The 25,191-nt window shown below is 50.7% G+C and overlaps 1 protein-coding gene across 1 annotated transcript; it reads right to left on the reverse strand.

Moving 5' to 3' along the window:
- Window positions 1–1,958: 1,958 nt before the first annotated feature.
- Window positions 1,959–16,780, reverse strand: LOC144153364 (globin-like). Its single transcript, XM_077685017.1, has 3 exons — window positions 16,524–16,780; window positions 3,103–3,334; window positions 1,959–2,006 (listed from the first exon to the last, which is right to left on the reverse strand). The coding sequence occupies exons 1-3, from the start codon at window positions 16,778–16,780 to the stop codon at window positions 1,959–1,961; spliced, it is 537 nt and encodes a 178-aa protein (XP_077541143.1).
- Window positions 16,781–25,191: the final 8,411 nt, after the last annotated feature.

Below are 25,191 nucleotides of genomic sequence, written 5' to 3' on the forward strand. Positions count from 1 at the left end.
CGTTTCTCACCTCTTTCTCCCCGAGCGGGCGAGGGAGAGGAATACGCCCCTGCGAGACCATGGCGCTCGCTATCAGTGGGACTGCAAACTGGTTTCTGCGAGGCCATCGGCGGGTCTGGGAACCTGCTCCTAATCCCGCGTGACGCCGACCTTCAGCAGACGGACTAAAACGCTCGTCGTACAACAGGTACGCTGTTAAAAATGGTCATGTCACGTGTTACGCTGGGCTCGCAAGTTTACAACTGTACGACGGGAACAATGATAACCTCAACGGGGTGAAATTTCGAGATGCGTATGAAAAAAAAAAACTTATTCCAATAACAAAATCGTGTTTCTACGTGGCAACCGGAATGTCTGTAGTGATTATGAGGCTCGCACAAAAACAAATTGGTTGAGATAAGAACTTCCAATCCAGCTGTGCGTCATATTTCAATAAAACACATCTTGTTTTTTATTTCTCATCCTTGCTCCGGCCTACTTCAGCCGTGACTGCGTATTTTGTAAGGAGGAATTTGCCAGTTAGGAGCGACATCACACTGGCAATATTGAAGATAACGTGGAAGGAGTGAAGCTTATCGCTGCGGCCGGCGATATGTCCTCGGGGAGTAATGTTTCTCAATACGTATACGGCGATGAAATCATGCCTCCGAATGTGTGGGCGAAGCCGTGAGGAGGGAATGGAGGGTGAGAGAATGTTAAGTGTACTGTGCAGAATTTTGTGAAAACCAGTACGCGTAGAAAGTTCAGGGAAAGTAGTTTGAGCAGAACGCATACAGCCAGAGCTCCATTTGTGACAAGTACGCAGCTCACCTTGAGGTAACCTAAGGTTCAACCTTGAGGTGTCCTGCTGAATAATTCTGTTGCTTCATGGCAGATTCCATAACAAAATACTATGACGCGGAAAAGTTAGATCGCCTTGTAAAATCTTTGAGTGTTCTTAGAAATAACATTTGTTCAATATTTCACATGCAAATCATTAAAAACAACTTCACGGCTTCGACTTAACAAACACATTAAGCGGCGAGCTGGATTGTGTCAATTACACCCATCAGGGAGAAAAATTTAGTTTAATTTTCGCGCGTTCGAATAGCGCCCGTCATCTCTGGGGACTTTCCTTAGAACACGCCTCCCTTAGGAGGACAAGGTATTCATTATAAAAGTGAGTGATCGTTATCCGTCACAGCTACTGATATAACACTTCTCATGGGTAGAGAGAGAGACAAACAACTTTTATTGGCATAGAAAATTTTGGCGCGGTGGACGCTACCCAAAGGGTCGCGACGACTTCAGCCGCTCGAGTAACGAGCTCCTTCTAGAGCTGGGGTATGAGATGCCCAGCGCCTCCATCCACTGGGCAGGGGAATTAATAGGAGGGAATGCTCTTCTTCACAATCCCAGATTTAGTCTTGGACTGTGGTCTTGTCACCGCAGCGGCAAGCAGACATTAAGCACAGCATCTTGGATCAATTTGCTCCACAATAACTCCAATAATTCCAGTGTAACAGTAATGTCTCACAAACACACGCCTCCCATAGGAGCCTACATATTGACAGCAGACGGGAGTTTATAACTATTTACAACTGGACGGTGAACTAAGTATAACCTAACACAAGCCACGTTATACCCATTTGTGCATTTCGGCCCCCCTTGCCTCGGCGGGTACCACCACTATGCCGATAAAGAGGAGCAAGCTCTTTGTGTATAAAGCACTGTACAGGTGCCGACAGAAGTAATTGGAGCACGGGAGCTGTGGCTGAACCGCATAGGAGCGTCGTGTAGGTGCACCGGCGGTAAAATAAAGGAGCAGAACACGCATGCGTGCCTGCTGACGCCGATAGCCCCCTCGGTACTTCTCAACCTACTTCTTTATTGCAGTTTAGAGTGTTGTTTGCAGCATACTGGTCTCGGAGATGACGCTGATAGCAGGGCCAGCTAAAAATATTAGAAAAGAAAAATTGTCACTTCAGATCCCTGGGATTGCGGCGCTTCTCCAGCAGCTCGCTGCGCTGAAATCGTGCGAGCGATGCTGCCAGATACCGCCTTAGCTATCAGTGCAATCGCTGAGACCAGTGAGCTGCGAATAATGCTGGAAGCCGCCTTAAACGAAGTGGGTGGAGAAGTACAGACGGGCAGTCACCGTCGGAAGCGGGAATGCGTGTTCTGCTCCTTTCGTTTACCGCCAGTGGAGCTACGGGGTGCTCCTATGCGGTTCGCCCACGCCTCCCGTGCTCCAATTACTTCTGACGGCACTTGCACAGCTTTCCTAAGCGCCACTTTTATACCTTACAGAACCTGTGTGTTCAGAGCAATGAGCTGGCAAGCCATCTGATAAGTTAGTGTAAATGTGGAGGAGTGCACTTTTATATTTGTATTGTTTCACAATCCGCACTATGAAGCAATGGGCGGTCTTGCAACTGTAAAGATTAAACTGCAGGGAATGGTGTTAGCGGGTACACTCTTGCTCTAATTTGATAACTTTAACAACCCTGCGCATTTCTGCTGGCGAACCGATACACTTAGCATAAAACCCTCAATTTGCCATATCCTGCTACAAATGCTCTGACTTGCAGTTCTAAAATGAGGTTTTCTTACATTAGAAAATGCATACTTTCACGCGAATATATAAGACACTGTGGCTTGAATTCTTCAAGCTATTCAAGCTCCTACATTTTTACGCTTGTTTAGTGACTTTATTGAAAATATAAAATCCCTTTCCGTTTGGTACACATTTAGCCTAGGTCAATTACCCAGGGTCTCATTTCAGCCTTCTGTCTGTGCACCCTCGTCTATATACACACGTGCATCTACCATTTTTCATTGAGCTCAATAAACGTTCTTTTACTCACAGAACTTGGGAATGGATACCGCTGTTGGCTATATTTTACGCAATGCCTTCATTTGACACAAACTTTGTCATCCATCTCACGGGCGAAGTAGACCTTACGTGAAATAATATAATGCCCTTAGTACGTTTTTCCGCGTCCGGTTTGTGTATACACCGCACATTCCGCGCGGGAGCACGTTTAATCGGTCACTGTGAGTATAAGCATCCAGCTGTTTTCACGCCGTCAGTGTTGGTTCTTGGCGTCAGTGTAGGCGTACCTCGAAGAAATGCTGCCACCCTGACAGGGCGGTTGGTGGCATGTGATCCTCGTAGCTGGCGCACAGCATGTCCACGATGACCTGGCCGAACTGGCGGAAGTGGGCCGGCTCGACACCGGCCATTCTGCAGTGGCGCACGGCGTTCTGTTCCATCATCTGGAGCAGCTCGGTGGGAGTGTCCAGTGCGCCAAGAAGTGCCGTCAGCTCGTCGCCGACCCGGGTGCAGTGCTCCCTGCAGAGGACAGAAACGGGTAGCCGCATTTGTATTAAACACAAGAGTTTTCCGTTGGTCATGAAAACGGAAAAAGTTTGTCTGTCTGTCTGTCTGTCTGTCTGTCTGTCTGTCTGTCTGTCTGTCTTTCGGACTTTCGATTCACCCACCTGGCCAAAACTTCAAACTTTCTAATTAGCATCGCCGAGCAAACTATACGCCTCGAGCGCTGCCTGTAGGGGCCCCACTGAAATCCACCTAGCGGCCCGTTTCGAAAGCAGTCGCGGGAGTTTCCCGAACGCTCACCACTGTCACCGCTGCTTTGGCGAGAGGTTCACGACTGAGATTTACCATTTGTATGCGTTGTAAGTACATATTTATACGTAGCAGTCAGTCTGTTCGCAAATGTTTTGTATTTACGAGTGTAAATGTTTCTGACGCGAACTTAGCGCCGTACAATCGGTCGGTATGAGCGCCAGGCGTTTTTCACAGGCCGGCGTCGCAAAACCGGCATATGTGTCTAGCTTAATGTAATTCCACTTTGTGAAATTTACTAACAGCATCTCCGTAAGCAGTGTTTCTTCAGATGGTCATACTACTTTTATAAACTACGATGTAAATCACTTTTGTGTGCTTACAAAATCTAGCGGAGCACGCATACCTGACTACACCAGTTACGCTTCATACCTCACATATTGATCAGCATACCCTGGACAAGCCATTGTGGCATAAATTTCACGAACATTGAACGAAATAAGTACGATGGATAATACGAAATCTAAAAAATTAATGCTGGGTCGTCTTGTCGCGAGGGCAACGCTCGCAATCGAACTGCTTCCCATATCTTTCGCGAGCAGCTCGGATGCGGGCTTATAGAGTAATCCTCGTCCGCGAATAAACGCTTCTCCGAAATATCGTCATATGACTGCAGAATCTGGCACAAACTGAAATCAGAGGGCCTGATATACCACACTCTTCTAACGACACCGTTTCTCGCTTGTGAACTTACTTACCGTATACTTACTTCAAAAAAATGCGTCCTGTTGTGCCAGAGCGCCTGGCCCAAAGGCGTTGCACGAGGCGACGCGCCAACAGCGAGGCTGAGTCACGCCTCTCCCTTTCGTCGCTGCGGCGCGGCCGAATCCCGCATCTCAGAACGCTGCGGCGCGGCCGAATCCCTCAGCGGAGAACGACCCAAACAAGGGCATGTCGCTACGCCCGGAGGCAAGGTCACGGAGACGGCGGCGGCATCGCTCTCCCTTTCCCCATTGGCGGCGCAGCTGACTCACCGCTTCGCTACCATTCGTCGGAATTCAAACTTCAGGCAGCGAGAGCTCTGATTGGAGCTATTTGAACTTCTCGGGGCCCCAACGAACTTCCCGGGCTATAAAAGAAGCCCGGAGGCTCTCATCGTCGGCTTTCCTCGGCGGCTTCTCTCCGGCACCAGTCTCTTCGGAAGCACCGAGTGAAAGGGGTGCTGTCGCCTTTGGGCGAGTTATGTAACGTTTGCTTACCTGTACATACTGTATATAAAGGTTACTTTAAGTTTTTCGTCGGCTCGAGAACTTCTTCGCTCGGCTCTGCGCCGCGTCGATAGCGGACGGAGCAAGGCAACATCGCTACACCGGTGACTGCGCTCGGGTGGCCATTCCCAACAGTGGTGCCAGCGGTGGGATCGTCATTCCCAACAGTTGGAGGCTGCGGTGAGAGGGCCCTTTCCCAACAGTGGTACCAGCGGTGGGATGCTCATTCCCAACAGTGGTGGCAGCGGTGGGATAGTCATTCCCAACAGTGGATGGCAGCTGTGGGATCGACCGGCAACGGCTACTACCTGGTGTGGTAAGCGCTCGACGTTTTCTCTCAGTTCACCAGACTTCTCTAGCACAGGTTATGGTAGTTTAGAGAAGGGCTGTGTGAAGCACTGTGTGTAGCTTTGAGCGTTTCAAGCCTAGAGAAGTGTTTTGAAACCAAAGCTAGTGCCGAGAGGTAAACAAAAGAGCGTCGAGAATTACTTGCGCGTGCCTTACTAGTAGTTCGATAGTATAGGTACGGCAAGGGAATTCTAGCGTGGGTAAGCAGCAAGAGGCCAGTGCAAACGATGGAGGACCTTAAAGGGGCCCTGAAAGGCATTTTGAGCACACTAAATTGACTAGCGCAACCGTTAGATTGGGTCGTCAACGTCCTCTGTGCCAAGTATTACTCTTTTACGCGCAGCGGAAAGCTCACACTTTTGTTGCAAAGTTTGTCGTTTTTTTTCTCACCCTTTCCTTCGTGTTTTTGGACGCCGCCATCTTCACATGTCTACATCATCGATTCCCAGATGTTCGTCATGAGCTAGACATCCTGCTATTGGGCGGCTTTTTCACGCACTTCCGGCAAAGAGATGAGTCGTCTGCTCAGCGTCGGCTCGCCGGCTGATCCGTCAGCGGAGTGCCGGAGTGCTTGGGCATTTTACGACAAACGAAACAAGTGTAAAACAAACGCCTAACCGTTTGTATTGAATGTAACACGGCCATAACCCGACATGGATATTCTCTAACCTGAGTACGTTCCATAAAGAAAGCGTTGAAGCCCCGTGGCACTTCTTTCGTGCAATCGCAGAGAACGCCCTGAGCCGAATGCCCGGGTTTGACGCATACATTTTATTCAACTTCAAAACAATCCAGAGATGCGTTTCTAACGAACACAACGTCACAACATGCGTTGAAAGTGTGAACCACGATTGACAGAGGATGGGTTGCCTCCTGCCCGTCGTAAATTCGGTACTCACCTCGCGCGCGGTTTGCGGGGACGAACAGCAAGTCACTTAACTCTGGCGCGCAAGCCGAGATGGCTTTTAGCCACGCACACTGCACATACCCCATGCGAGGTTGAGTCGTACGTCGCTCGAGAAAGATAATCCAGACCATGGGAAGAACTATCCACCCGCAGAAGCACAACGTCGCATTTCATCGCGAAACAAAGGCGTCCACAACACACACACCATCGCCTCCTGTAATGCCAAACGCATCTCGCACTTCCCAATGGGAGTGGGTGGTACGCCTGCAGTGCCCACATGTCGCGAGGTGGGGCCCCAAGCTGAACCGGGATCACGGAACCGTAACTGACTTCTGGAGAGGTTTGTGCCTTGTTGCCAAGGCAACCGATGTTTGAGATTGTCAAAGAAATGGCGCTCGCTCCAGCGCTAGAAAGCTCAGAGCCGCGGAGGAACACGTTTTGCCAACGTTGCCGCTCTCCACCACGCGTCGCCCCAAGCTGAACTGGTCACATGATTGAAGCGTTTTGTGCGCGGGTTCTCTATCGGTTTAATATGACTTTTTCACATGCCGCCGGCAGGAATTACCACCGCCGCAAAATAAGACCCGGCACCAGCGGGGCCACATCTGATACGGCGCTTTTTGGATAAACAGTGCGCGGTGCATCAAGGGAACGAGCGCACGACCCTCCCCGTGCGGCTGCGAGTTCGCCGCCGATAAAAAGTCATGTGCCGCCAGCAACGTACACCGCGAAAGGGCAAGGCCAGGCCGCCGCATACATGCGGCCAGATTTTTCGTTCGCTTTTCCAGCCTTGAGCAGAGTGCGGGATTCATGGTGTCAACAAAGCTTGCCCGTAGCAGTCGACAGTCTGAGCAGCGCAATAGCGGAAGTACGTCACCGCTGCGGAGCGCAGCATCATGGGAGGCAAAGCTCGCGCGCCGTCAACAGCGGAGAGTAAGTCGAAAGGAGGAGGAAACTCGGAGCGACGATAATGCGCGGTTTTTGATTTACGATTTCTCAGCTAATACTCATCGCTTTAACAAAATTCTTGCGGGAGGAGATTGCAAATACATTGCTTTATTTGGGTACATGTACATCCATGCATCGGCGGAAGGTATTTCAGGACCCCTTTAAAGTGAAGGAACTCATCTAAATTTGCGAGGAGCTGGGCCTTGACTTAGGCCGTGCGAAACGGAAGCATGCGATCCTTGAGATCATGCGGAAGGAGAGCGTAACGGCTGAGGAAGTCAATGAGGCCAGGGCTGAAATCAAAGAACGCCGTGAGCGCGAGGAAGCCGAAAAGAAAGAGCGCCGGCAGCGCGATGAAGCCGAAAAGAAAGAGCGCCGGCAGCGCGAGGAAGCCGAAAAGAAAGAGCGCCGTGAGCGCGAGGAGGCCGAAAAGAAAGAGCGCCGGGAGCGCGAGGAAGCCGAAAAGAAAGAGCGCCGTGAGCGCGAGGAGGCGGAAAGACAGGAACGCAGGGAGGAAGCCGAAAGACAGGAACGCAGGGAGGAAGCCGAAAGGCAGGAACGGGAAGCCGTAAGGCAGCTCGAGTGGCTCGAGTTGATGAGGCTAGAGTCGGAGCTCCGGCAGGGTTCGCCGGCGCCTAGCGTGACTTGTCCAACAGTTCAGGCGAGCGGTCCGAGAAGTCAGGACCAACGGCCGCAGTTCGTTGGGGAGAGGTCAGGGCCGGAAGACGGAGCGTCGCAGGGCAAACGCGAAGCGCCCGCACTCGTATCCTTGGACAGAGAAGCGAGCCAAGAGAGCGAGAACGGCGCGGAGGCAGAGACGCCGCGTCGAAATAAAGATTTCGAAACGCGCGCACAGTCCGCGAGCAGTGGCCAGTGCAAGGCACTTACGAGTTCGCAAGCGGGGAAGCTCTCGGAGAATGTTGACTCTTTCCCAGCGAGCGAGACGCGAAAGGACGCCGAGCAGCTTAGCCCGAACTGCGAGCCGACCGAAAACTCTCGCGGTAGGTTAGTAGAACCGCCAGCAGCAGAACGGGGTTGCGCGAAATCCTTCAGTGGAGAAACGAAGCCGGGCGAGACGAACGATACGTTGTCACCGGTTTCTGATGAGCGGTTACGCGAAGACGAGCTCAAGGTCGAAGCGCTGCCGACAGGGCCGACAGAGAAATCCGGTGAGCTCGTAGCAAATGAAGTTGACAGAGACTGTACCGCCGTCTCGGAGAGCAATGGCGTACCCAAAGTAGATAACGCACTTTCTGAGACGTCCGATAGAGGGCCGTGCGGGTCCGCTGATCGTGTTCATGTGTCGGTCTCGGGTTCAACGATCTCGGCAGAACGCTCAGAATCAGAGGAGGCCTTAGAGACGGCTCCCAACAGGATCGCGCACAGTGCGCGAGATAGCGAGGTTTCGCGGGAAACTTTGGACAGCGAGGCTAGCCGGACGAAGCAGCTAGAGCCCCCGCAAACAGAAGGTGTTCCTTCGGGTGCGAGCTCTAACGCGGGCGATGTGGTGGCTAAGCCTGCGAGCGGGACACGAGAGACGCGCGAGCAACGAAGGCCAAGCGGCGAGCGGACCGAAAGGTCTGGCAGTAGCTTAGTGGAGCCGCCGACGGTCGAAGCGGGTTGCGTCATCCCCATCGGCAGGGAAACCCATGTGGCCGAGTGTTGCGCGGCGAACTCGATGTTGTCCCCAGTTCGCAATGACTTGCTTGAAAGCAAGGTGGGGCACTTTCACCCGCATTTCAAGCCAGAGGAACGAAGGCGCTCAGGGCGAAAGCGAAAGTTCAGAGCTTTCTGCTTTGAGCGGAAACGCTGTTTGGAGGCATGCGTGCCTGCCGCTATGTTGGCCTTGAAATCAGCTCCGCGCGAGATTACGGGCGTCAGTTTTGCGAGGCTTGTATATGACCGGGGAAAGAGAACGCGTTTCGAATGACGAAACTAGCCTGTGGGGAAGAGCTAGTTGTAACGCTGCGTTCTTCGTTTCCCCGATCGGACAGTCCGTCCAGTCATGTTCAGTTTTGGACTAAACACGAGCCGTATTGCTTTTTGAAACTAACGCATCGGGTGTTTCGTTGCCTGTCGTAGTACGCGCTCCATTACCTCGACGTAGTCGCCAGCTTTTCTAGCACATGGTAAGAGCACGTAGAGAACTCACGAGTCGTGCTGAGCAGACGCAAAGAAGCAGGACTATCAGACAAACAGTCGAGTGTAGCATAGGATACGCCGAAGTGACGTATCTAGCGCATGTGGCGGTGGTAGCGCGGCCGACGCAGACCGTCGGAAATCGAAGTAGCCGCAGTCGAACTATCGCCGACCAACCAGTGAGCCAGAGATAAGGGCTTATTTGGGTTTGACTAGAGCCACTAAAAGCTCTAGGTTTGACTAGATATTGTCAGACTCGTGTGAAAGATTACTCCACACTGGCTAGACCGTTAGTGATGCTCTTACAACAACTGAGCCAGTTAAGGTGAAATGGGGCACCAAGTAGGAGGATGCGTTTTAAGCGCTGTAACGAGCCTGAGCGAGGAGCCAGTTCTAACGGTCCCCGACTTTTCGAAAGGTTCATTATTCAGTGTGATCGAGCGATCGTGGCATGGCAGCTGTACTATGCCAAGAGGATGCGAACGGCCGGGAACGACCAGTTTTGTACTTTAGCCGCAAGCTAACTTGCAAGGAAGAGGCTTACAGTACTCCCGGAAAGGAATGTGGCTGCGTAGTGTGGGCAGTGCAGAAGTTTGCGTGCTCTGTAGCCGGTAACGCGAACGCACTAAGCCGGGCGTTCTTAGTGCTACGTTCATCCTCCCGGTGTCTTTCATTTCGCCTCTTCGTGAGCAGCTTTTATCTTAGCAGGTAGATGGGAGCAAAATTATTGCCCTCATTTGCTGCCTCAGTTGATTATTTCCGTACCGCGTGATTTCAAGTAATCAACCTTAGTTATCATTTAATGTCGTGTGTTACGTTTGACACTTAGTGTGAGTTCTTCCTTTAAGAGTTTTACGTCCCGCATGGGTCTCTTGGTGTAGAGGGTCCAAATTTGGGGATAGACACTTAGCTAGGACAGTTTGTCACGTTTTAGAGTCTGGTGTTCTGACAGAGGACAGAGGGTGCTTGCGTGCGCTTGGTGTTGCCTGTTGTCGGTCGGTTCTTTGCAAGCTCCAGAACGATGAGCAACCGGTGCTGAGGACAGACCGGAAGAGCCGGACGAAGCTGGTCGAGACACCTGGGCAGCACGGCGAGGTACCTGTGATCCAGACCTGGCAGGCGGTACCTGTTCAAGGAGAGGAACTTGGTGGAGCCGCCCTTTTCCTGGGGCACTGGAGGTGTACCTGGATGAGCCTGGCGAACGAGCGCGCCCAGCATCCGAGCCACGTGGAGGCAGCTCGTCTTCACGGCGCATTGTCTGGCGGCGGGGGTGCTGTTGTGCCAGAGCGCCTGGCCCAAAGGCGTTGCACGAGGCGACGCGCCAACAGCGAGGCTGAGTCACGCCTCTCCCTTTCGTCGCTGCGGCGCGGCCGAATCCCGCATCTCAGAACGCTGCGGCGCGGCCGAATCCCTCAGCGGAGAACGACCCAAACGACCCAAACAAGGGCATGTCGCTACGCCCGGAGGCGAGGTCACGGAGACGGCGGCGGCATCGCTCTCCCTTTCCCTATTGGCGGCGCAGCTGACTCACCGCTTCGCTACCATTCGTCGGAATTCAAACTTCAGGCAGCGAGAGCTCTGATTGGAGCTATTTGAACTTCTCGGGGCCCCAACGAACTTCCCGGGCTATGAAAGAAGCCCGGAGGCTCTCATCGTCGGCTTTCCTCGGCGGCTTCTCTCCGGCACCAGTCTCTTCGGAAGCACCGAGTGAAAGGGGTGCTGTCGCCTTTGGGCGAGTTATGTAACGTTTGCTTACCTGTACATACTGTATATAAAGGTTACTTTAAGTTTTTCGTCGGCTCGAGAACTTCTTCGCTCGGCTCTGCGCCGCGTCGATAGCGGACGGAGCAAGGCAACATCGCTACACCGGTGACTGCGCTCGGGTGGCCATTCCCAACAGTGGTGCCAGCGGTGGGATCGTCATTCCCAACAGTTGGAGGCTGCGGTGAGAGGGCCCTTTCCCAACAGTGGTACCAGCGGTGGGATGCTCATTCCCAACAGTGGTGGCAGCGGTGGGATAGTCATTCCCAACAGTCCCCAAGTTATCAGCTGTTCGTTGAAGTCCTAAAACAAAAGGCAAGTGAACCCCCGCAGCTTGTGTATGTAATTACTAAAACGTTCATTCCTTGATTTTGCTCTCCATTTGCGCACAATATAGTTAAGCGTCCCTTCCTTCGCTCCCCCCCCTCTCCCCCCCCCCGTCTTGGGAAGTATTAGTGAATTTCACAACTTGTTGGTCTAATGAGCACTACCTTGCTTAAGTTTCGACAAACGTCTTTGGCATTTCCCAAGCTGCAGTGGGTTTTTGCATTCCCGTACGAGCGGTTCTGTTTGTTCCGGACTTGGAAGACCATTTATTGCCCCATGGTATCATCAGCTTTCCTTGGTCTTTAAGGCGTGAGTGGGCGCATATTTAACTAACCACAGCCTTGGAATGTACTTAACATTTTCGCGTGACTTATATTCCCATAAAAAGCACCAGCTATTGTCAGGTATTCGGTAATCACTCCGCCAAAACTTATTATTCCTACGACGGATATATTCGAAACAAAGCCGCATTCGTTGTGCCCACTGGAAAAGGAAACCAACCGCTCACTGTACCAGTATCAGGTCCAGGCACGTACCCAGGATTTTTTTTCGGGGGGGGGCCCAACCCAAGGTAACTTTTCTATGCAAATTATGGGAGAGGGCGAGGGTACCCGCCTTTACTAGTTAAACACGTTGAACGCCAAGCGTTTACCATAAATGCGCCTAAACCTGCATACAGAAATGAAACTAAGTGTATCCGCCCTTGTGATGCAGGCGAAAAGCGAAAACACTCGTATGTTCGAGATTTCTGCACATGTTAAAGATCCCTACGCGAAGTTTGCAAAATTAAACGAAGAACGGCAGTAATTAAAATATTTACGGGAATAAATACGCGTACTGAACAGTAACTATACATTTCTGGAGCACCCCACACGTTATCCGCAATCGAAGTCGGCAGAAACGAAAGTGCATTAGGCACTCGAGAGTTCAGATCTCCGTGGCAAACCTCTTGCGCTTCCATATTTTTCTCCAAACAAAATCTGTGGCTACTAGTTATGAAGGAAGGAAACAAAATGCTAGGTAAATCAGAGATGTCATATGCCTAATTCCGTGTGTGATTACCCTAAACAGCCTCCGAGTTCGACGTCTAACCGTCTCCCATTCAAAGCACCAATGATTCAGGCTTGGGAAATTGCAGTATCGAGACGCACTGGACTGCAGTAAATGTAGATAAAAAAACGGTGGCAATCGCCAGCGCGTCAGCGCTTACCTCTGGCTGTTTTGTAAAGAACCTTAATTGTTATATCCAGGGATGCGCCTTGTCGCTTCCTCGGCGTCGCAGCGTGGCTTGTCCTGCAAGGCGGGAATGAGCTTCTCCTCTGTCCTCTCGTTCGGCCCGTTGGTGAAGTAAACTCGTTGCTCTCTGCCGACACCTTGACGATACTCCGACATCGCGAGACTAAGCTATCATATGCACCCGGGGTTTTATAACCTCTCTAATACAAAGACACAGTTCGCAGTCCAATTTTGAAGCCGAAATTGCTCTCGGCCAAAAGTCTGGTTGGTTTCCGTCGAGATGTCCGGCCCGGGTTCATTTTCACCGATCGCCCGCTGCACACCCGTCTCTCTCATGTTGACAAATGGCCACCTTGACTCCGTGCCCTTCCCCGCTGAAGCCCGGTGGTCTCGAGGTCTGTTCATAGGAATGCAGCTCGGGGTCCGTAAACCCACCAGTAAAGTTTGGTTCGTTATTGAGGTGGGTAGTGTCGTCGTGGAGGATGGTGAAGAACCCGATGATGAGACGAGGCAAGTAGATGATGAAGAAAAATTCTGTTTACACTTATTTACTAGAGACGACGAAGCATGAACATAAGCTAACACAAGACAATGAAAACTGCATTACAATTAAAAGGTGCCGCAGCGCACAAAAAGGGTATCGGGGCATGATCCCTGATTGTTGCCCGGGGGCCAAAACGGGTGCCGAATCGCCGCGTGGTTGGCGAGAAATTTGCAAGGCTCTGGCGCCCAAAAACTGCCACGAGAGCAAGTCTTGATGCGACCGCTCTTGGCCGCAGCTCCGGACAAACTACGCATGCAGTCACAAGCGAAGCAGGCTCCACACAGCAACACACGTACCAATTAGGATTTTGACCCCCGCTCCCCCCTGTCCGTCGCCCCAGAAAGTCGGGAGGAAACGAGCCTTCCCAACAGCCGCGTAGAAGGTCGCCGGCAAGGCCGTCTCAAAGGGCTGCCACTCCACCGACGGCTTGGGGGACACGGCAAAGCGACGAGAAGGGAGGAGGGTCATCGCCCCGACGCGTTCCACCGGCGCTGGCATCACTACACCGCCGTTGTGCATAGCAGCCATTAACCAACAATGGCTGTCAATCAACAGTGCCGCTGTCACTGCCTTTAGTTGTCCAAAGCAAAGCCGCCGGTGTGGTGTCTCTTGCCGCCGTACAACTGCGATGCACGCCTTCACTTTGTCACCCTGCCGTCGCCGGGCTTGGTAAGGCTGTTGCGCTTCCTTTTTGAGCGATCCTTCTTGTCCAGACGGGCGCGCCGACTGTGGCACAAGGCTTTTGTACTCCCACGGTAGCTTTCCCTAAGCGGGCGTAATGTTAGAGGCGCCGGACGGTGGGGTCAAGCATCCCCTCGCGCCACTCCGCCCATCGCCATCCGGTTCCAAGCCCTTCTGTCGCCTTGGCTTGTTCGGCGGCCGCGGACGCTGCACACGTGCGCGAGCCGGACGTTGGAAGGCATTCCGTAGAGAAACCCTACAGAGACTTCTGACCCTTCTTACCGACAAAAGCAAAAGCAGCATTTCCACGAAAACTAGTGAAAAACGCGCTGTGAGTTCGGCTCAGGGAAGGCATTCGTTGAGCCACAAACACCAGGCATGGGCGATAGTATCGGCCGACAGCACGGCGCGCTAGGATGGAGGAATTTGTTGAATGTTTAAAGACAAAAAATTTCTTCCCCACCAAAACATATGCGACCCGAGCCGCTGAAACCGCCATCTTGGCGAAACAGGCGATAAGTACTGCCGTCGAGAGAACGGAAGCACCGATTGCAGACGACCAGGGTAAAAGGGGTGCAGCGAATTGCAAGTGGCCGGCCGGCAGCAAAGCACGAAGCCAGTGTACAGCGGTACTGGCTTCCGCGTAAACGGAGCAAACATACCTCGCCTGTTTTTTTTTTTTTTAATCCCACGTTGACCACCAAATGAGACATCTTTTTTTTTCTAAATGAACCTAATCCACAAACCAGAACTAAGTCAGATAAAACTGCACTGCCAAGAAAATCCCGGCAACTTTCCCCTAAAAAAATGTGGCAAATAAATAGTTGAGACAATTCCCTGCAAACGTGTACGCAGATCTTACTTCGTGTGGAAAATGAGTCAGACCCTGCTGGATCAAAATGAGCCACATTCATTTGCCCAATGGGATTTCGCGTCTGGTGTGACGTTTCGAGCTGTTTTGTGCGTTTTTGCATCAATTTTTTTTTTTTGCTTTTGAGAGCTGGCGTATCATGAGTTCAGAGAGCAATGAGGAGATCGGCAAATGATCTGACGCCACACGTCTACAATAACGTGAACGGAAGCGGAAGTGAACGAAATGAAACTGAGAGGTGTGATACTATCATTTTATCTCATCTCCCTCGTCCTTACGGAGTAAATCTGGTTATTATTATTATTACTCCCATATTTCCCATTTACGTACCTAACAAATTAGCTGCCTCTTACAAGCCATGGAAAGCCATGGAAGATGATATGAGCAGGCTGCTTGTAAAGCGTTTTGGAAATTTATGGCAAGGCAATGAAGAGCTTCATGAGTGTTTTCAGGCGTGTCCGAAAAAGTACCCTTCGGAGCCATTCATAAAGAGCTGCTAATGCTGCCAAGAGGACTCACCGGCTCTTGATGTAGAGTGTTACTGTTTTTTGAGCTCTTTTGCGTGTTTATTGCCTTTTTTGCTTAAAACTCTATCGTACCGTTCTTGAAATTTGATTCCAATAAAGTTTTCATAAGAATGCCGCACCAATTTGTCTGTATCAACTGAGTACGAGCCAAATCTGAACTTATCCTAATATTGCTCAAATTCTCCACATAATTCTTAATTACTTGTCATTATAGACTTCCCCTAGCTGACATGTGAAACATGTCATTTAATAGTTTTGACAGCACTGCATTTAGGTCCGGTTCCAAACTTTTCGTTTTCCCCCCTCAAATTCCCCTTAGGTGGATTTGGCTCATTTCGAAAAAAACGCCTCAAATATCTATCAAGCCCAGGATTTGTATGGCGCCGCTTTAGAATGTGTGCGAGGGAAGAGGAGAGGTGGCGCGGGGAAGGGGGGTATGGCCCAAAAAATTTCGGGGGGGGCCCGGGCCCCCCGGGCCCCCCCTCTGGGTACGTCCCTGATCAGGTCTAAACGAGGAGACGTCCGGAAAAATTTTAGACCACCTGGGAATCCTTGTCGAGCACCAAAACTTTCATTCAGATACGTGCATTTCCTCTTTTGGTCTCCATGAGAAAAGTATCCACCGTGGCCGGGATATAGCCAGTTGCACAACGCGCTAGCAACTGAGACATCGCGGCGGCTGCCCCCCGTGCAACGGATGGGATGCTACGGAATGCAATTGTAACCGACAGAGGCATATGTGATTGTTCACCTTGATTGGTAGTGTCTAATATCACGGCAACCGTGAGAATTACGGTCACAAATTTCTCACGGCAGTCGCCTCTTATTGGCTAAGCACGCTGCGCGGAGATTAAATGGGATATACATTCCATTCAAAGCCGTGTTTATTATAGCTGCCCTGAAGGGCTGTGGTATGGTACTTGCTTTTAAACGAGAAGGCTCAGGCTCGAGTCCGACATTGCATAGTTTTCTTTACAGCTTTCGGAATTTTTCGGTCATCGTGAATTTGTTAGCGCTCTTTTACTCTGGTTTTTACGACATCAAGAGACCGGCGCACAGGACTGGAAGAATGGGCTGGATTACGTCCAATACGAGTTGTGTTGTGCGTCATCGGGAAAGGTTAAATTAGGTTTGTTACAGTTAATTGGGCTGCATTTGGGTAGTCTATGATGCTTTCGGTTAGGTTAGGTTTGGTACGGTGAGGTTATGTTACGTTACGGGAGGACGTAGCGAATTTTAGGCCAGTCAGCTTTTATGGAAACTGTTGTGAGAATTTCCCGGCGGTAATTCTCATGGCTGCCTTTAGACTAGACGCAGCCACCTAGATTTCTTTTTATAGGGAAATTCTCCTTCGCATGTAAAGGTGCACAGCAGGCCAGATGGACGAGACACACGTACCTGAACTTGGCGTCGCTAATGAGTGTCCTCAGGGTCTTCCCTTGGAATTCCTTGAACAGGTTCAGGTAGTCGGGGTACTTGAGGAAGAATGCCTGGAGCACGCACACGCCGTAGTCCTCCACGTGATCCCGGTAGTGCATCTTCCAGACGTCTCGCACCGCCTTCTTCTCGGCCGCGGTCAGCCCCGTCGCGTCCCGTGGCCCCCCACCGCTGAACCAGCGGCGCGGGTCCATGTGTTCAGAGAGGCAGTTGCCCATCGTTCGCAGGAGACCCAAGAGATGCGTCTGCCTGCGTGGCCCCCAACTCTTCTTCTTCGTCTTCGCTTCGGCGCCAATCGCAACGTTTAGTGAGGTACGGAAGGTGGTTGGCCGCAATGTAGACGTCACCAAAATGTAAGAACATACTTTTAGTTTTGTCTCTCTGTAAATTGTGCATCTTTGGGCATCTTTTGCCACTTGTGTATTTTGAGCGATGGAAATTTGAATCCAAACAACTGTCTATGTTACAATAAGTTCGAGCTCATAGCTCTCCGCAAGCGCCGGAAATTGATAACGCTTGCCATTTACTAGAGTAGCATGCAACAAAGCTTTACCAATATGAACGAGGAAACTGTGGCCAAGTTTACATATACATTTGTTAATTATGGTTAAGCAAAATACGGTCAACTGAACTTAAAATATATTAGGCCATACCACCAAGCCTCAGAAATGTTGATGATATGGTGGCGTGGCAGCAGTGGGACTTGTTTGCAATAACATGTATTAGCGGGTATATACACTCCGGCGGCGAAGGCAGCTCCCACGTACAAGGCACAGCGCTCGTTGGTTGGTTGGTTGCCTCAGACCATGGCACATACCCACGCGGGGGATTGGCCAAGAAGCTTTGTACCTAATCAGGATGTGAACTAATTTATTTTAGATCTCAAATTTTAGAAAAGGAAATGCAGAACAGAATTCTTTTAATATGTATAATATTAAAGTAGGGTCAGGAAGAGAAATAAATGTGAACGCTTCGCTCTCGTCCTAACACCTCTGAGCGTCCGCGTCCTCTTTCCCAAGGCTATGAACCAGCTTGGCTTTCTATCAGTGCCGTGGCGCGCATCTCTAGAGGAGAGGTAGGCCATAACTGAGCACGTGGATAATCATGGCTCTATAGCCGAGGCCCTTTGACAAGGTACAATAGCTCGTGACATAATCTGTGGCATGACATTTGGTGGCGAAAGTGCGAACGACGGAACAAGATTAGTGACAGGGTGGTTCGCGGGAATGACAAGCACTCAAACGGGACACGTGTGCAAGTTGCCACGTTGAATGCGATGGAGGTGGCGAAAATGTAAGTCGACCAATTTCTAGGCCCGCGAAACAGCACAGCAGTTTTTCAGACATACTGACGGGGCGCGATGGGGTCCACATGAGAACTAATGTGCTAGGTGAGAAGCTGACACCGCGATGGTGCTCATAGTAGTGATCCTTCAGGGTTGCTTGTGCGGTCGATATCCTGGCGCGGGCAATCCGGCCGACAAAATCAGCGTGCCGTACGGCGTCTCGGGCATATTCGGTTATCAACGTGCCCGAGTCAGGCAACACGGTGTCCAACGGGGAGGTGGGTTCGCGGCGAAAAAGGAGACAGAAAGTAGAACAATCAGCGGTGTCGAAACGAGAGGAATTGTAACCAAAAGTAACGTAGGGTAGTGGAGCGTCCCAGTGTCGGTGGTCGGCGGACACGTACACGGAGAGCCTGTCCGTGAGGGTATTGTATAAACCTGCAAAACGTCCGTTTGTTTGTGGGCGATAGGTGGTGGTTTAACTGGTTTATTGAGTGGAGAGGTTGGAAGCGGATCTGCTCCCGGCTACTCCATTTCACCAATACAGGGTCATAGACCCGGCTATACTATTCCACTGTGCACCACACTTTCGTAAGTACTAAAAGTTGTCTGTAAAATGTCCTCCTGGGTTGGTGGTCACTGAGTCACGACAAAAATCTAATATGTCACCTAATACTTTGTGACTATTCCTGTTGAGGTAAAAAACACATTCAGGGCACGAACAACCTTATTTTGAAGCCCCGCATCAGGCCATGGTCCTAGTAAAGATTCTAAACACACCACACGACGGTTCTCTAATGGGAGTTTGTGTAAAAGTTCACGTCTTTGCCGTGAGTATAATGGGCAGTCTAGCATCACGTGGGAAACATCTTCCTCGGGCGCTCCGCATGCGTAGGATGGTGAGGTTGCACAGTGAATTCGGTACAAAAACGAGTTTGTATAAGCCACCCCGAGTGGCAAACGGTGAAGCAGAGTTTCAACATTTCGTGACAGCTCCACATTCACACGGAACTGTAAGGCTGGGTCTATTGCGTACAGCAATGACCGCTTCGTGTCTTTATCAAACCAGGCACTGCAGGAGCGAAGGATGGCGTCGACAACTTGACACAAGGAAAACCACCCGCGGTTCGTAAGTAGCTGAGGAGGAGCCCCATGGTGCAAGATTACTGCTTGCAGTTGGAAATAGGCTACATTGTTTTCTTTCTTTTTTTTTCGAGCTCCTCCCGTGGCACAAGCCCACGCGCAACTCTGGACGACGCCCGGCGCTCCTCACAGGGTGTACGGTCACATGCGCTCGGTATTTTTTCTCGGAATTTTTTCTGGCATCGTTGGGCAGGCAGAACTAATAGCTAGAACAGCTCTGTGTTTAAAAGGCCTTGCCGCATTGCCAACTTTATCGCGATTGCTAAGCACCAAATTGTTGGGGCTCTTGTTTCATCAAAATTTTACGCGAAGCGATTTCATAAAGATTGGCTTCGAAGCTGACTACATCATTACGCCGAGCTTTATTTACTTGTAATTATCACACAGTGAATTTGTAAACGTTACACACGGCCCGTGTGGTGTCGGTGCCGGGGAATCTAAGTCAAAATAATGGTTACGCTTCCAACAATTACTTTATGGAACCTTTCCTAAGAAAATTGATATGACAATTGGGAACTGAAGTTACTCTATCATTACACTAAGATTAATATACGTTTCCTAATAAGTTCACGGTTGGGCGTGTTATAGAAATCTTGTCGCTTTTCAGTGCACGGGGCTTCGACAGGAGGGAAGCGGACATCCCAATGTTTGTCTGCCTAGATAAATATTTACCCCTTCCAAGTGGTACTATGTAATCACGAAGCTACACTGAGCAGCATTACCAAGTGAAGCAAAAATAAACGCGTCAACCTTCGCTAACCCTCTGTCTGTTGCGTATTTTTTATGCATCCCTGAAGAACGAGCTTCACAGAATGAAATGTCTCATTTTTTTCATGCTCTCAAAGAGGGAGGGAGAGAGAGAGAGAGAGAGAGAGAGAGAGAGAGAGAGAGAGAGAGAGAGAGAGAGAGAGAGAGAGAGAGAGAGAGGGAGGGAGAAGGGAGGGAGGGAGAGGGGACTCTTTAATATGAACTGGTGAGGTGAGCCCTGCTAGTGGCAGGAATTGCAACAGCAGACGGGGTACGACTACAGTGATGAGTAGTAAATGTTGGACCATTACGTTTGCAACAGCAATAGGGCAAGCAAGAAACGTATAAAACGGGTATACGCGTGGTAGTTGCACGTTCATTCCCTTCGCTTCCACGTTCTTTCACTGCGTACCATTCTTTGCCCAGTACCCCCACAGCCCAGAGTGCGTAACGCCCTGCATTTCTAAAAATTGTAGATATGGCGGAAGTTCCCTCCATACCTCCGGCAAAATATTTCGTGGTGGCTGGACAGATACGGCGAGGTATGGTACAGAATGATGGCGATATATTTACATTACGTACAAGACAGACATGACAGCGTCCGTTCCCGGTACGCGCCATGCAGTTTTCGTCGTCACATCTCCAGGGTCATAGCGCTGACGGTCATTGTCCTGTGACGATATGATACATCTCCCCCGAAACCGAAAAATAAACGAAAAGAGTTCGCAAATACACGATCAAAATAGTAGATAAAAAATGCGCAAATTGCGAACTCTGAATGCCCTGCATTTCCGAAAAAATGCTGATTTGGTGGAAGTTGCACCTTCCATCCTTATAATAGTGTAAATGGAGATAACTGGATGGACTTAAGTTTGAAAAACCAAGAAATAAGGAAAATATAAAAATAAAATTGTGACAAAAATAACCTGACGAAATAAAAAAATATGCATCTTATACATCTTTTCCAAGAAGCAAAGAATAAGCGAAAAAAGCTTGCACAAAACGTCGCGGCATAGCGATGCTCCGCATTAGTGGACAGTTCTCTGAGTTTATGCAGGCGGAGGAGACGGCGATCGCGCTGCCGCTCATGGATCCGCAATGCACCACAGTGCTCAGTGACTCGCGGTCGGCCATCGCGAACTACGCCAAGAACAACGTATGTGAAAGTGCAGTGCGCGCGGTGTAGTGCAGTGCGGTGATCAGTGGAGCGGTGCCGGCCTCCCGGCGCACACCGACATCAGACGCAACGTGGGCGACGGTCTCCCCAACCGCAACGAGACGGCGGACGCAGCCGCGCGAGGACTGACCAACCGCGCGGCGGCGGGGTCTTCCCCCCTGCCGAGCTCCGCGACAGAGGGAGGCCAACGCGAAGACAACGACGACGAAGACGACAACGACGACGTGGAGTGGGACCCGGAGCCCCTCCTCACGTACGGGGAGGTGCTGGAGTGGTACCGGCTCGGCCGGCGCACCGCTCCGGCGCCCCACCCGGAACTAACACGACAGCAGGCAGTGCTACTACACGCCGGCGCTCGCGCGTCACGTGTGCCCGGACGTGTACGCCAGTGACGTGTGTAGTGTGTGCGGGCAACATCGCGCAACTCTGGCCCACATTCTGTGGGACTGTGCAGTGCACCCCGTGGAAGCTGCCGACCTCTACGGCCGGCTGCCGGACACCATAACGAGTGCCGTATATTCGACGGACCTGGATGCACAAACTCTAGCCGTCCAGCAGCTCGAGGCTGCTCTCGCCAGGCAGAAGCGGAGCGAGTCGCAGACGGGGGGAAAGGGACGAACTCCCGAGTACCTTTCGCGCACCGCTCACGGTGACGCCGGCGGGGCCTAGTCCCGAAGACGTCTTGAACGTGGGTGGGATGTGGAGGCTCTGCTCAGCCCGACCTCCCACTCCCTGCTGGCGATAAATAAAGTATTTCTCTCTCTCTCTCTCTCTCGCAGATTTTAAACAGCAGAGCTGTCTAGGCCCACATAAAGCGTAGGCCTCGCGGCTACTGCCTGGCGTTCGCGGCGCGAGGCGCTAGGTACGACCTTCTCGTAGTGACTTCAGCACACACACACAAAGAAAACAATACTGAGCGCACGTGAGCGCGTGCCTAACAGCGACTGCCCGGCGTCATCCAGGCTTGCGCGTGGGCTTACTCCGGGTGAGGAGCTCCCGTCTTCGTCGTCGTGGTCGTGCTGCGACCGTCGAACAACGGGTCCGTCGCACCGAAGATGATGACGACGAATCTGTCAAGCCATCCCTTCAAAGTCCACACGCGAAGGCGACCACCTGACCAGCTGACGGAGAAGTGCAGGTTTATGTATGCGAGTACGCGCTACAAGAGAATTTGCCATACGCGGCTGTGCTGTCAGAAGGCGACGACGAAAGGGATGACGACGTCTGCTACTGAATAAAGCCCTGTAGAATCGAACACGCAATGGCGTTTTTGCGTTCTTATTGTTCTCGTTTTCGGCGCCCACAGGTCATTTTTGCGATTTTTTTACTTAGTCCATGAAACTCCACGGTCCTTTCAGTTCCCGTCTTGCAGACTCAATCCACAGCAGTAGATATTTCTTTTGATAATATATTTCTTGAAAAATGCCAAGTTCCTTGCAATCAGCTTAATTAAAAACATTTTGCTGGCTCACCAGTCTGAGTACGCATTGCACGTGGTTATTCTAACCGACGCCTCGAGGAAGAATGAGAAAGTTGAGGTGGTTATCTTCTCTCCGGAATTGAATTGGTCTTTTCCATTCCTTTTGCTACATTATATTCCCATTATTTATGCAGCATTTCTTGCTATTCATCTTGCCGTCCTGAAACCCGATTCCGCGGAGCAATATTCAGTGATGGTACTCACTGATTCCCTTTCCGTGTGCATGGTATTTTCCTTGGAAACTGTCAGTCCTATGCTTACAACTTTTCACTCATGCGTTCCCACGTATGTGTGGGCAATTAGGCTTGTTTGGCTGCCTGGCCACTGTGGATGAGTCATTAATGTAGCCGGTGATAAGTTGGCAGAAATGGCATTGGCTTTACCGGTAATGGAGGTGCTTCCCCAGTTCGCTTGCGTGTTGCTAGCCCGTTATCGCCAATACCTGTTCGCCCAGGAAGTGTCTTATCACGGGCTGCCCGCTTCTCCCGAACTCGAACATCTCAGGTTCCGTTGTAAAAGGAGCCTCTGCCAAACTCGCTCGTGCGAAGTTTCGCTGACCTTCTTTCGTTGTGGTGTTCCCCCACTTAATCGGTACCTTACTCGCGGAAAGATCTTACAACCTCACCCCTGTGCCACTTCAGCCATGAAATTGAATCGGATGAACATTTCGTTCCTTTTCTGCCGCCAATTCTGTAATCATAGAAGAAGGTTGCTGGAGGCTCCCCTGTGAGGTCTTGAACTGCCATTAACTCTGCCAGTGATTTTGTCTTTTGGGGGCACAAATCTAGGCCACTGCCAAGGAAAGTGTGTCACGCCAACCATTCATTCATTTCGGAAACGGCTCGTCAGCCGTGCTGAAATTATTCTAATCAATCGTTCTCGTTCCTTTTTCTTTTTTTTCCTTTCTCTATTGAATCTACATACTCAATTCTTTCTTCGGCTGTACAGTTTTGCCTTATCTGGTTCTTTTTAATGAAAAAAAGAGTGGGTATGCACCAGTTTATGGGCCACCGCCAGCACTACTTTATTGTTCTTTACTTCAGAGTGCCATCCAAAAGGGCTTTGGACTGCTGGAGTCCAGCTGCTCCGTCTCTCCTGGGATCCGCTGTCAGTGTGGGTCGAAGCTGCGACAACCCCTAGCTCTGCTGTTTCTCTAGATTTGCACCACTAGTGCAATCTTCGCCAATTATGTCCCCTCATTCTGCCTCACGGAAACTCGCGGAAAACCCCTTCCAACGAAGGGCTCACGGCGACGCTGCGACAAATATGTGAACACTACTGCCGGAAGTCGCGACGGGCGCCCTAAGCAACTGTTTTTTTTTTGCTTTCATATTTCAACTGATTCAGTGTTTCCTTTTTTAATCTCCCAAGACACTTCTCACTCCTGCTTTTCGGGTTGGGGATGTTGAGCACATCGGAAATGAAATCCAGTGTACGCCACTGCCGCAGCTGGTCGCATACACTGCAGCTCAATCCAAAATAATGGTCAAAGAATGAGGCTGGAACTCCTCGTTCTTTGAAGTTATCGAGTTGAAAGGTGTGCTAACTATGCTCTGGGAAGGCGTTGTACGCTTGGCAAACCTTATCGCTCCTCTTCCTGTCTCGTCCCCTCCTATCTGCTTCATAATGATGATGATGACGACGACGACGACGACGATGATGATGATGATGTTCCATTCTTATTACCCAAACGGCATGAGAAGCGCACCGAGCTTCCTTATTCTCGGAATTTTCGACGCGTATCGTTGCACGCGCTTTTCCATGGTGCGATCATCCGCATTTAGTTTTTGCTGACTGCGGAGGCGAAAAATCGCGATATTCAAGGGCCCTGCCGCTTCGTTATCAAACACGTTCCAACTGTGCAGTTGCTGTGTGTCTGTGTGGGCCCGAAGCAGAAGGAGAAGAAGAAGCATCGTTCGGAAAGGTAATAGCCATTCGTTATGGCTGTATACAGTGGAATATTTTGAAAATATGCATAATAAGGCAGTTTTCATGCCACGTTTTGTGCCGTAAGCCCGGAGTGCGAATAAGGAACTTACTGGTGTTTGGTTCGAGGTGTAATTTTGAGACTGGATATAAAGTAATATTGGTGAGCCATCCCGCCAAGTGAAAGCGGCAAGCCAGCGCGCATTTCCGAGCCACTGCCCAGAGTGTACTAAAACGTAGGGAAATGCTTACCACGACACTGCTTCATTTTCCGGTAAAAGCGGGGACTGCATAGCGATGTGGTCCCTGTAACGAGTCCCCCGACAACTTTGTTTCCTGCTGTTCAAACGTTTCGTGCACGCTACTTACTTTTAAGATTGGTACGTCCTTGCACGACAAGGGCCATTTTCACACTACAATTGCAGTGGCTTTTCACAACGAAGCTGTTTATGGATAGGGCACCCTAGAATGTTTCTGTCCGCCAACAAATGTCGGCCTACAAAAACCGAGCCTCGTAAATTGGTGCAAAATCGCGTGGCATTTGTGTCTGTTTTTGTTTGCTTGCTTGCTTGTTTGGTTGCTTCTATTTTGCTCCAACTTGCTGCAACACGACATGTTTCCTGTTCTTCATTTAGAATTTGACTTCCACTATGTCGACATATAGTTGGGAGGCTTCCTCTTGTCGGGGCTCCCGCCGACGGCGAACGTCGACGATTTCCAAGTGCGCGAGATGTGTAAACTCTCTCGTCTTAAACGTGCCATGCCCCGATGATCTGCCGTGAATGGATACTCATAACACCCGATTTCAGACGATTTACTGATATTGCATGAGGTCGAGGTACGGCTTATGCGACCAGGACTCCCGTCAGGG

The sequence above is a fragment of the Haemaphysalis longicornis genome, unplaced genomic scaffold (genome assembly GCF_048455015.1).
Source record: "Haemaphysalis longicornis isolate Haplotype H1 unplaced genomic scaffold, Haemaphysalis longicornis Haplotype H1 scaffold_9, whole genome shotgun sequence".
Taxonomy (NCBI): Eukaryota; Metazoa; Arthropoda; class Arachnida; order Ixodida; family Ixodidae; genus Haemaphysalis; species Haemaphysalis longicornis.

What these genes read in the sequence shown, in the direction of transcription:
- LOC144153364 (XM_077685017.1), bottom strand. Translation starts at nt 16,780, where the DNA reads ATGGGCAACTGCCTCTCTGAACACATGGACCCGCGCCGCTGGTTCAGC. An exon ending in ATTAGCGACGCCAAGTTCAG is followed by an intron (nt 3,335 to 16,523) that starts GTACGTGTGTCT and finishes TGTCCTCTGCAG; the next exon opens with GGAGCACTGCACCCGGGTCG. An exon ending in GGTGGCAGCATTTCTTCGAG is followed by an intron (nt 2,007 to 3,102) that starts GTACGCCTACAC and finishes GCACGATTTCAG; the next exon opens with CGCAGCGAGCTGCTGGAGAA.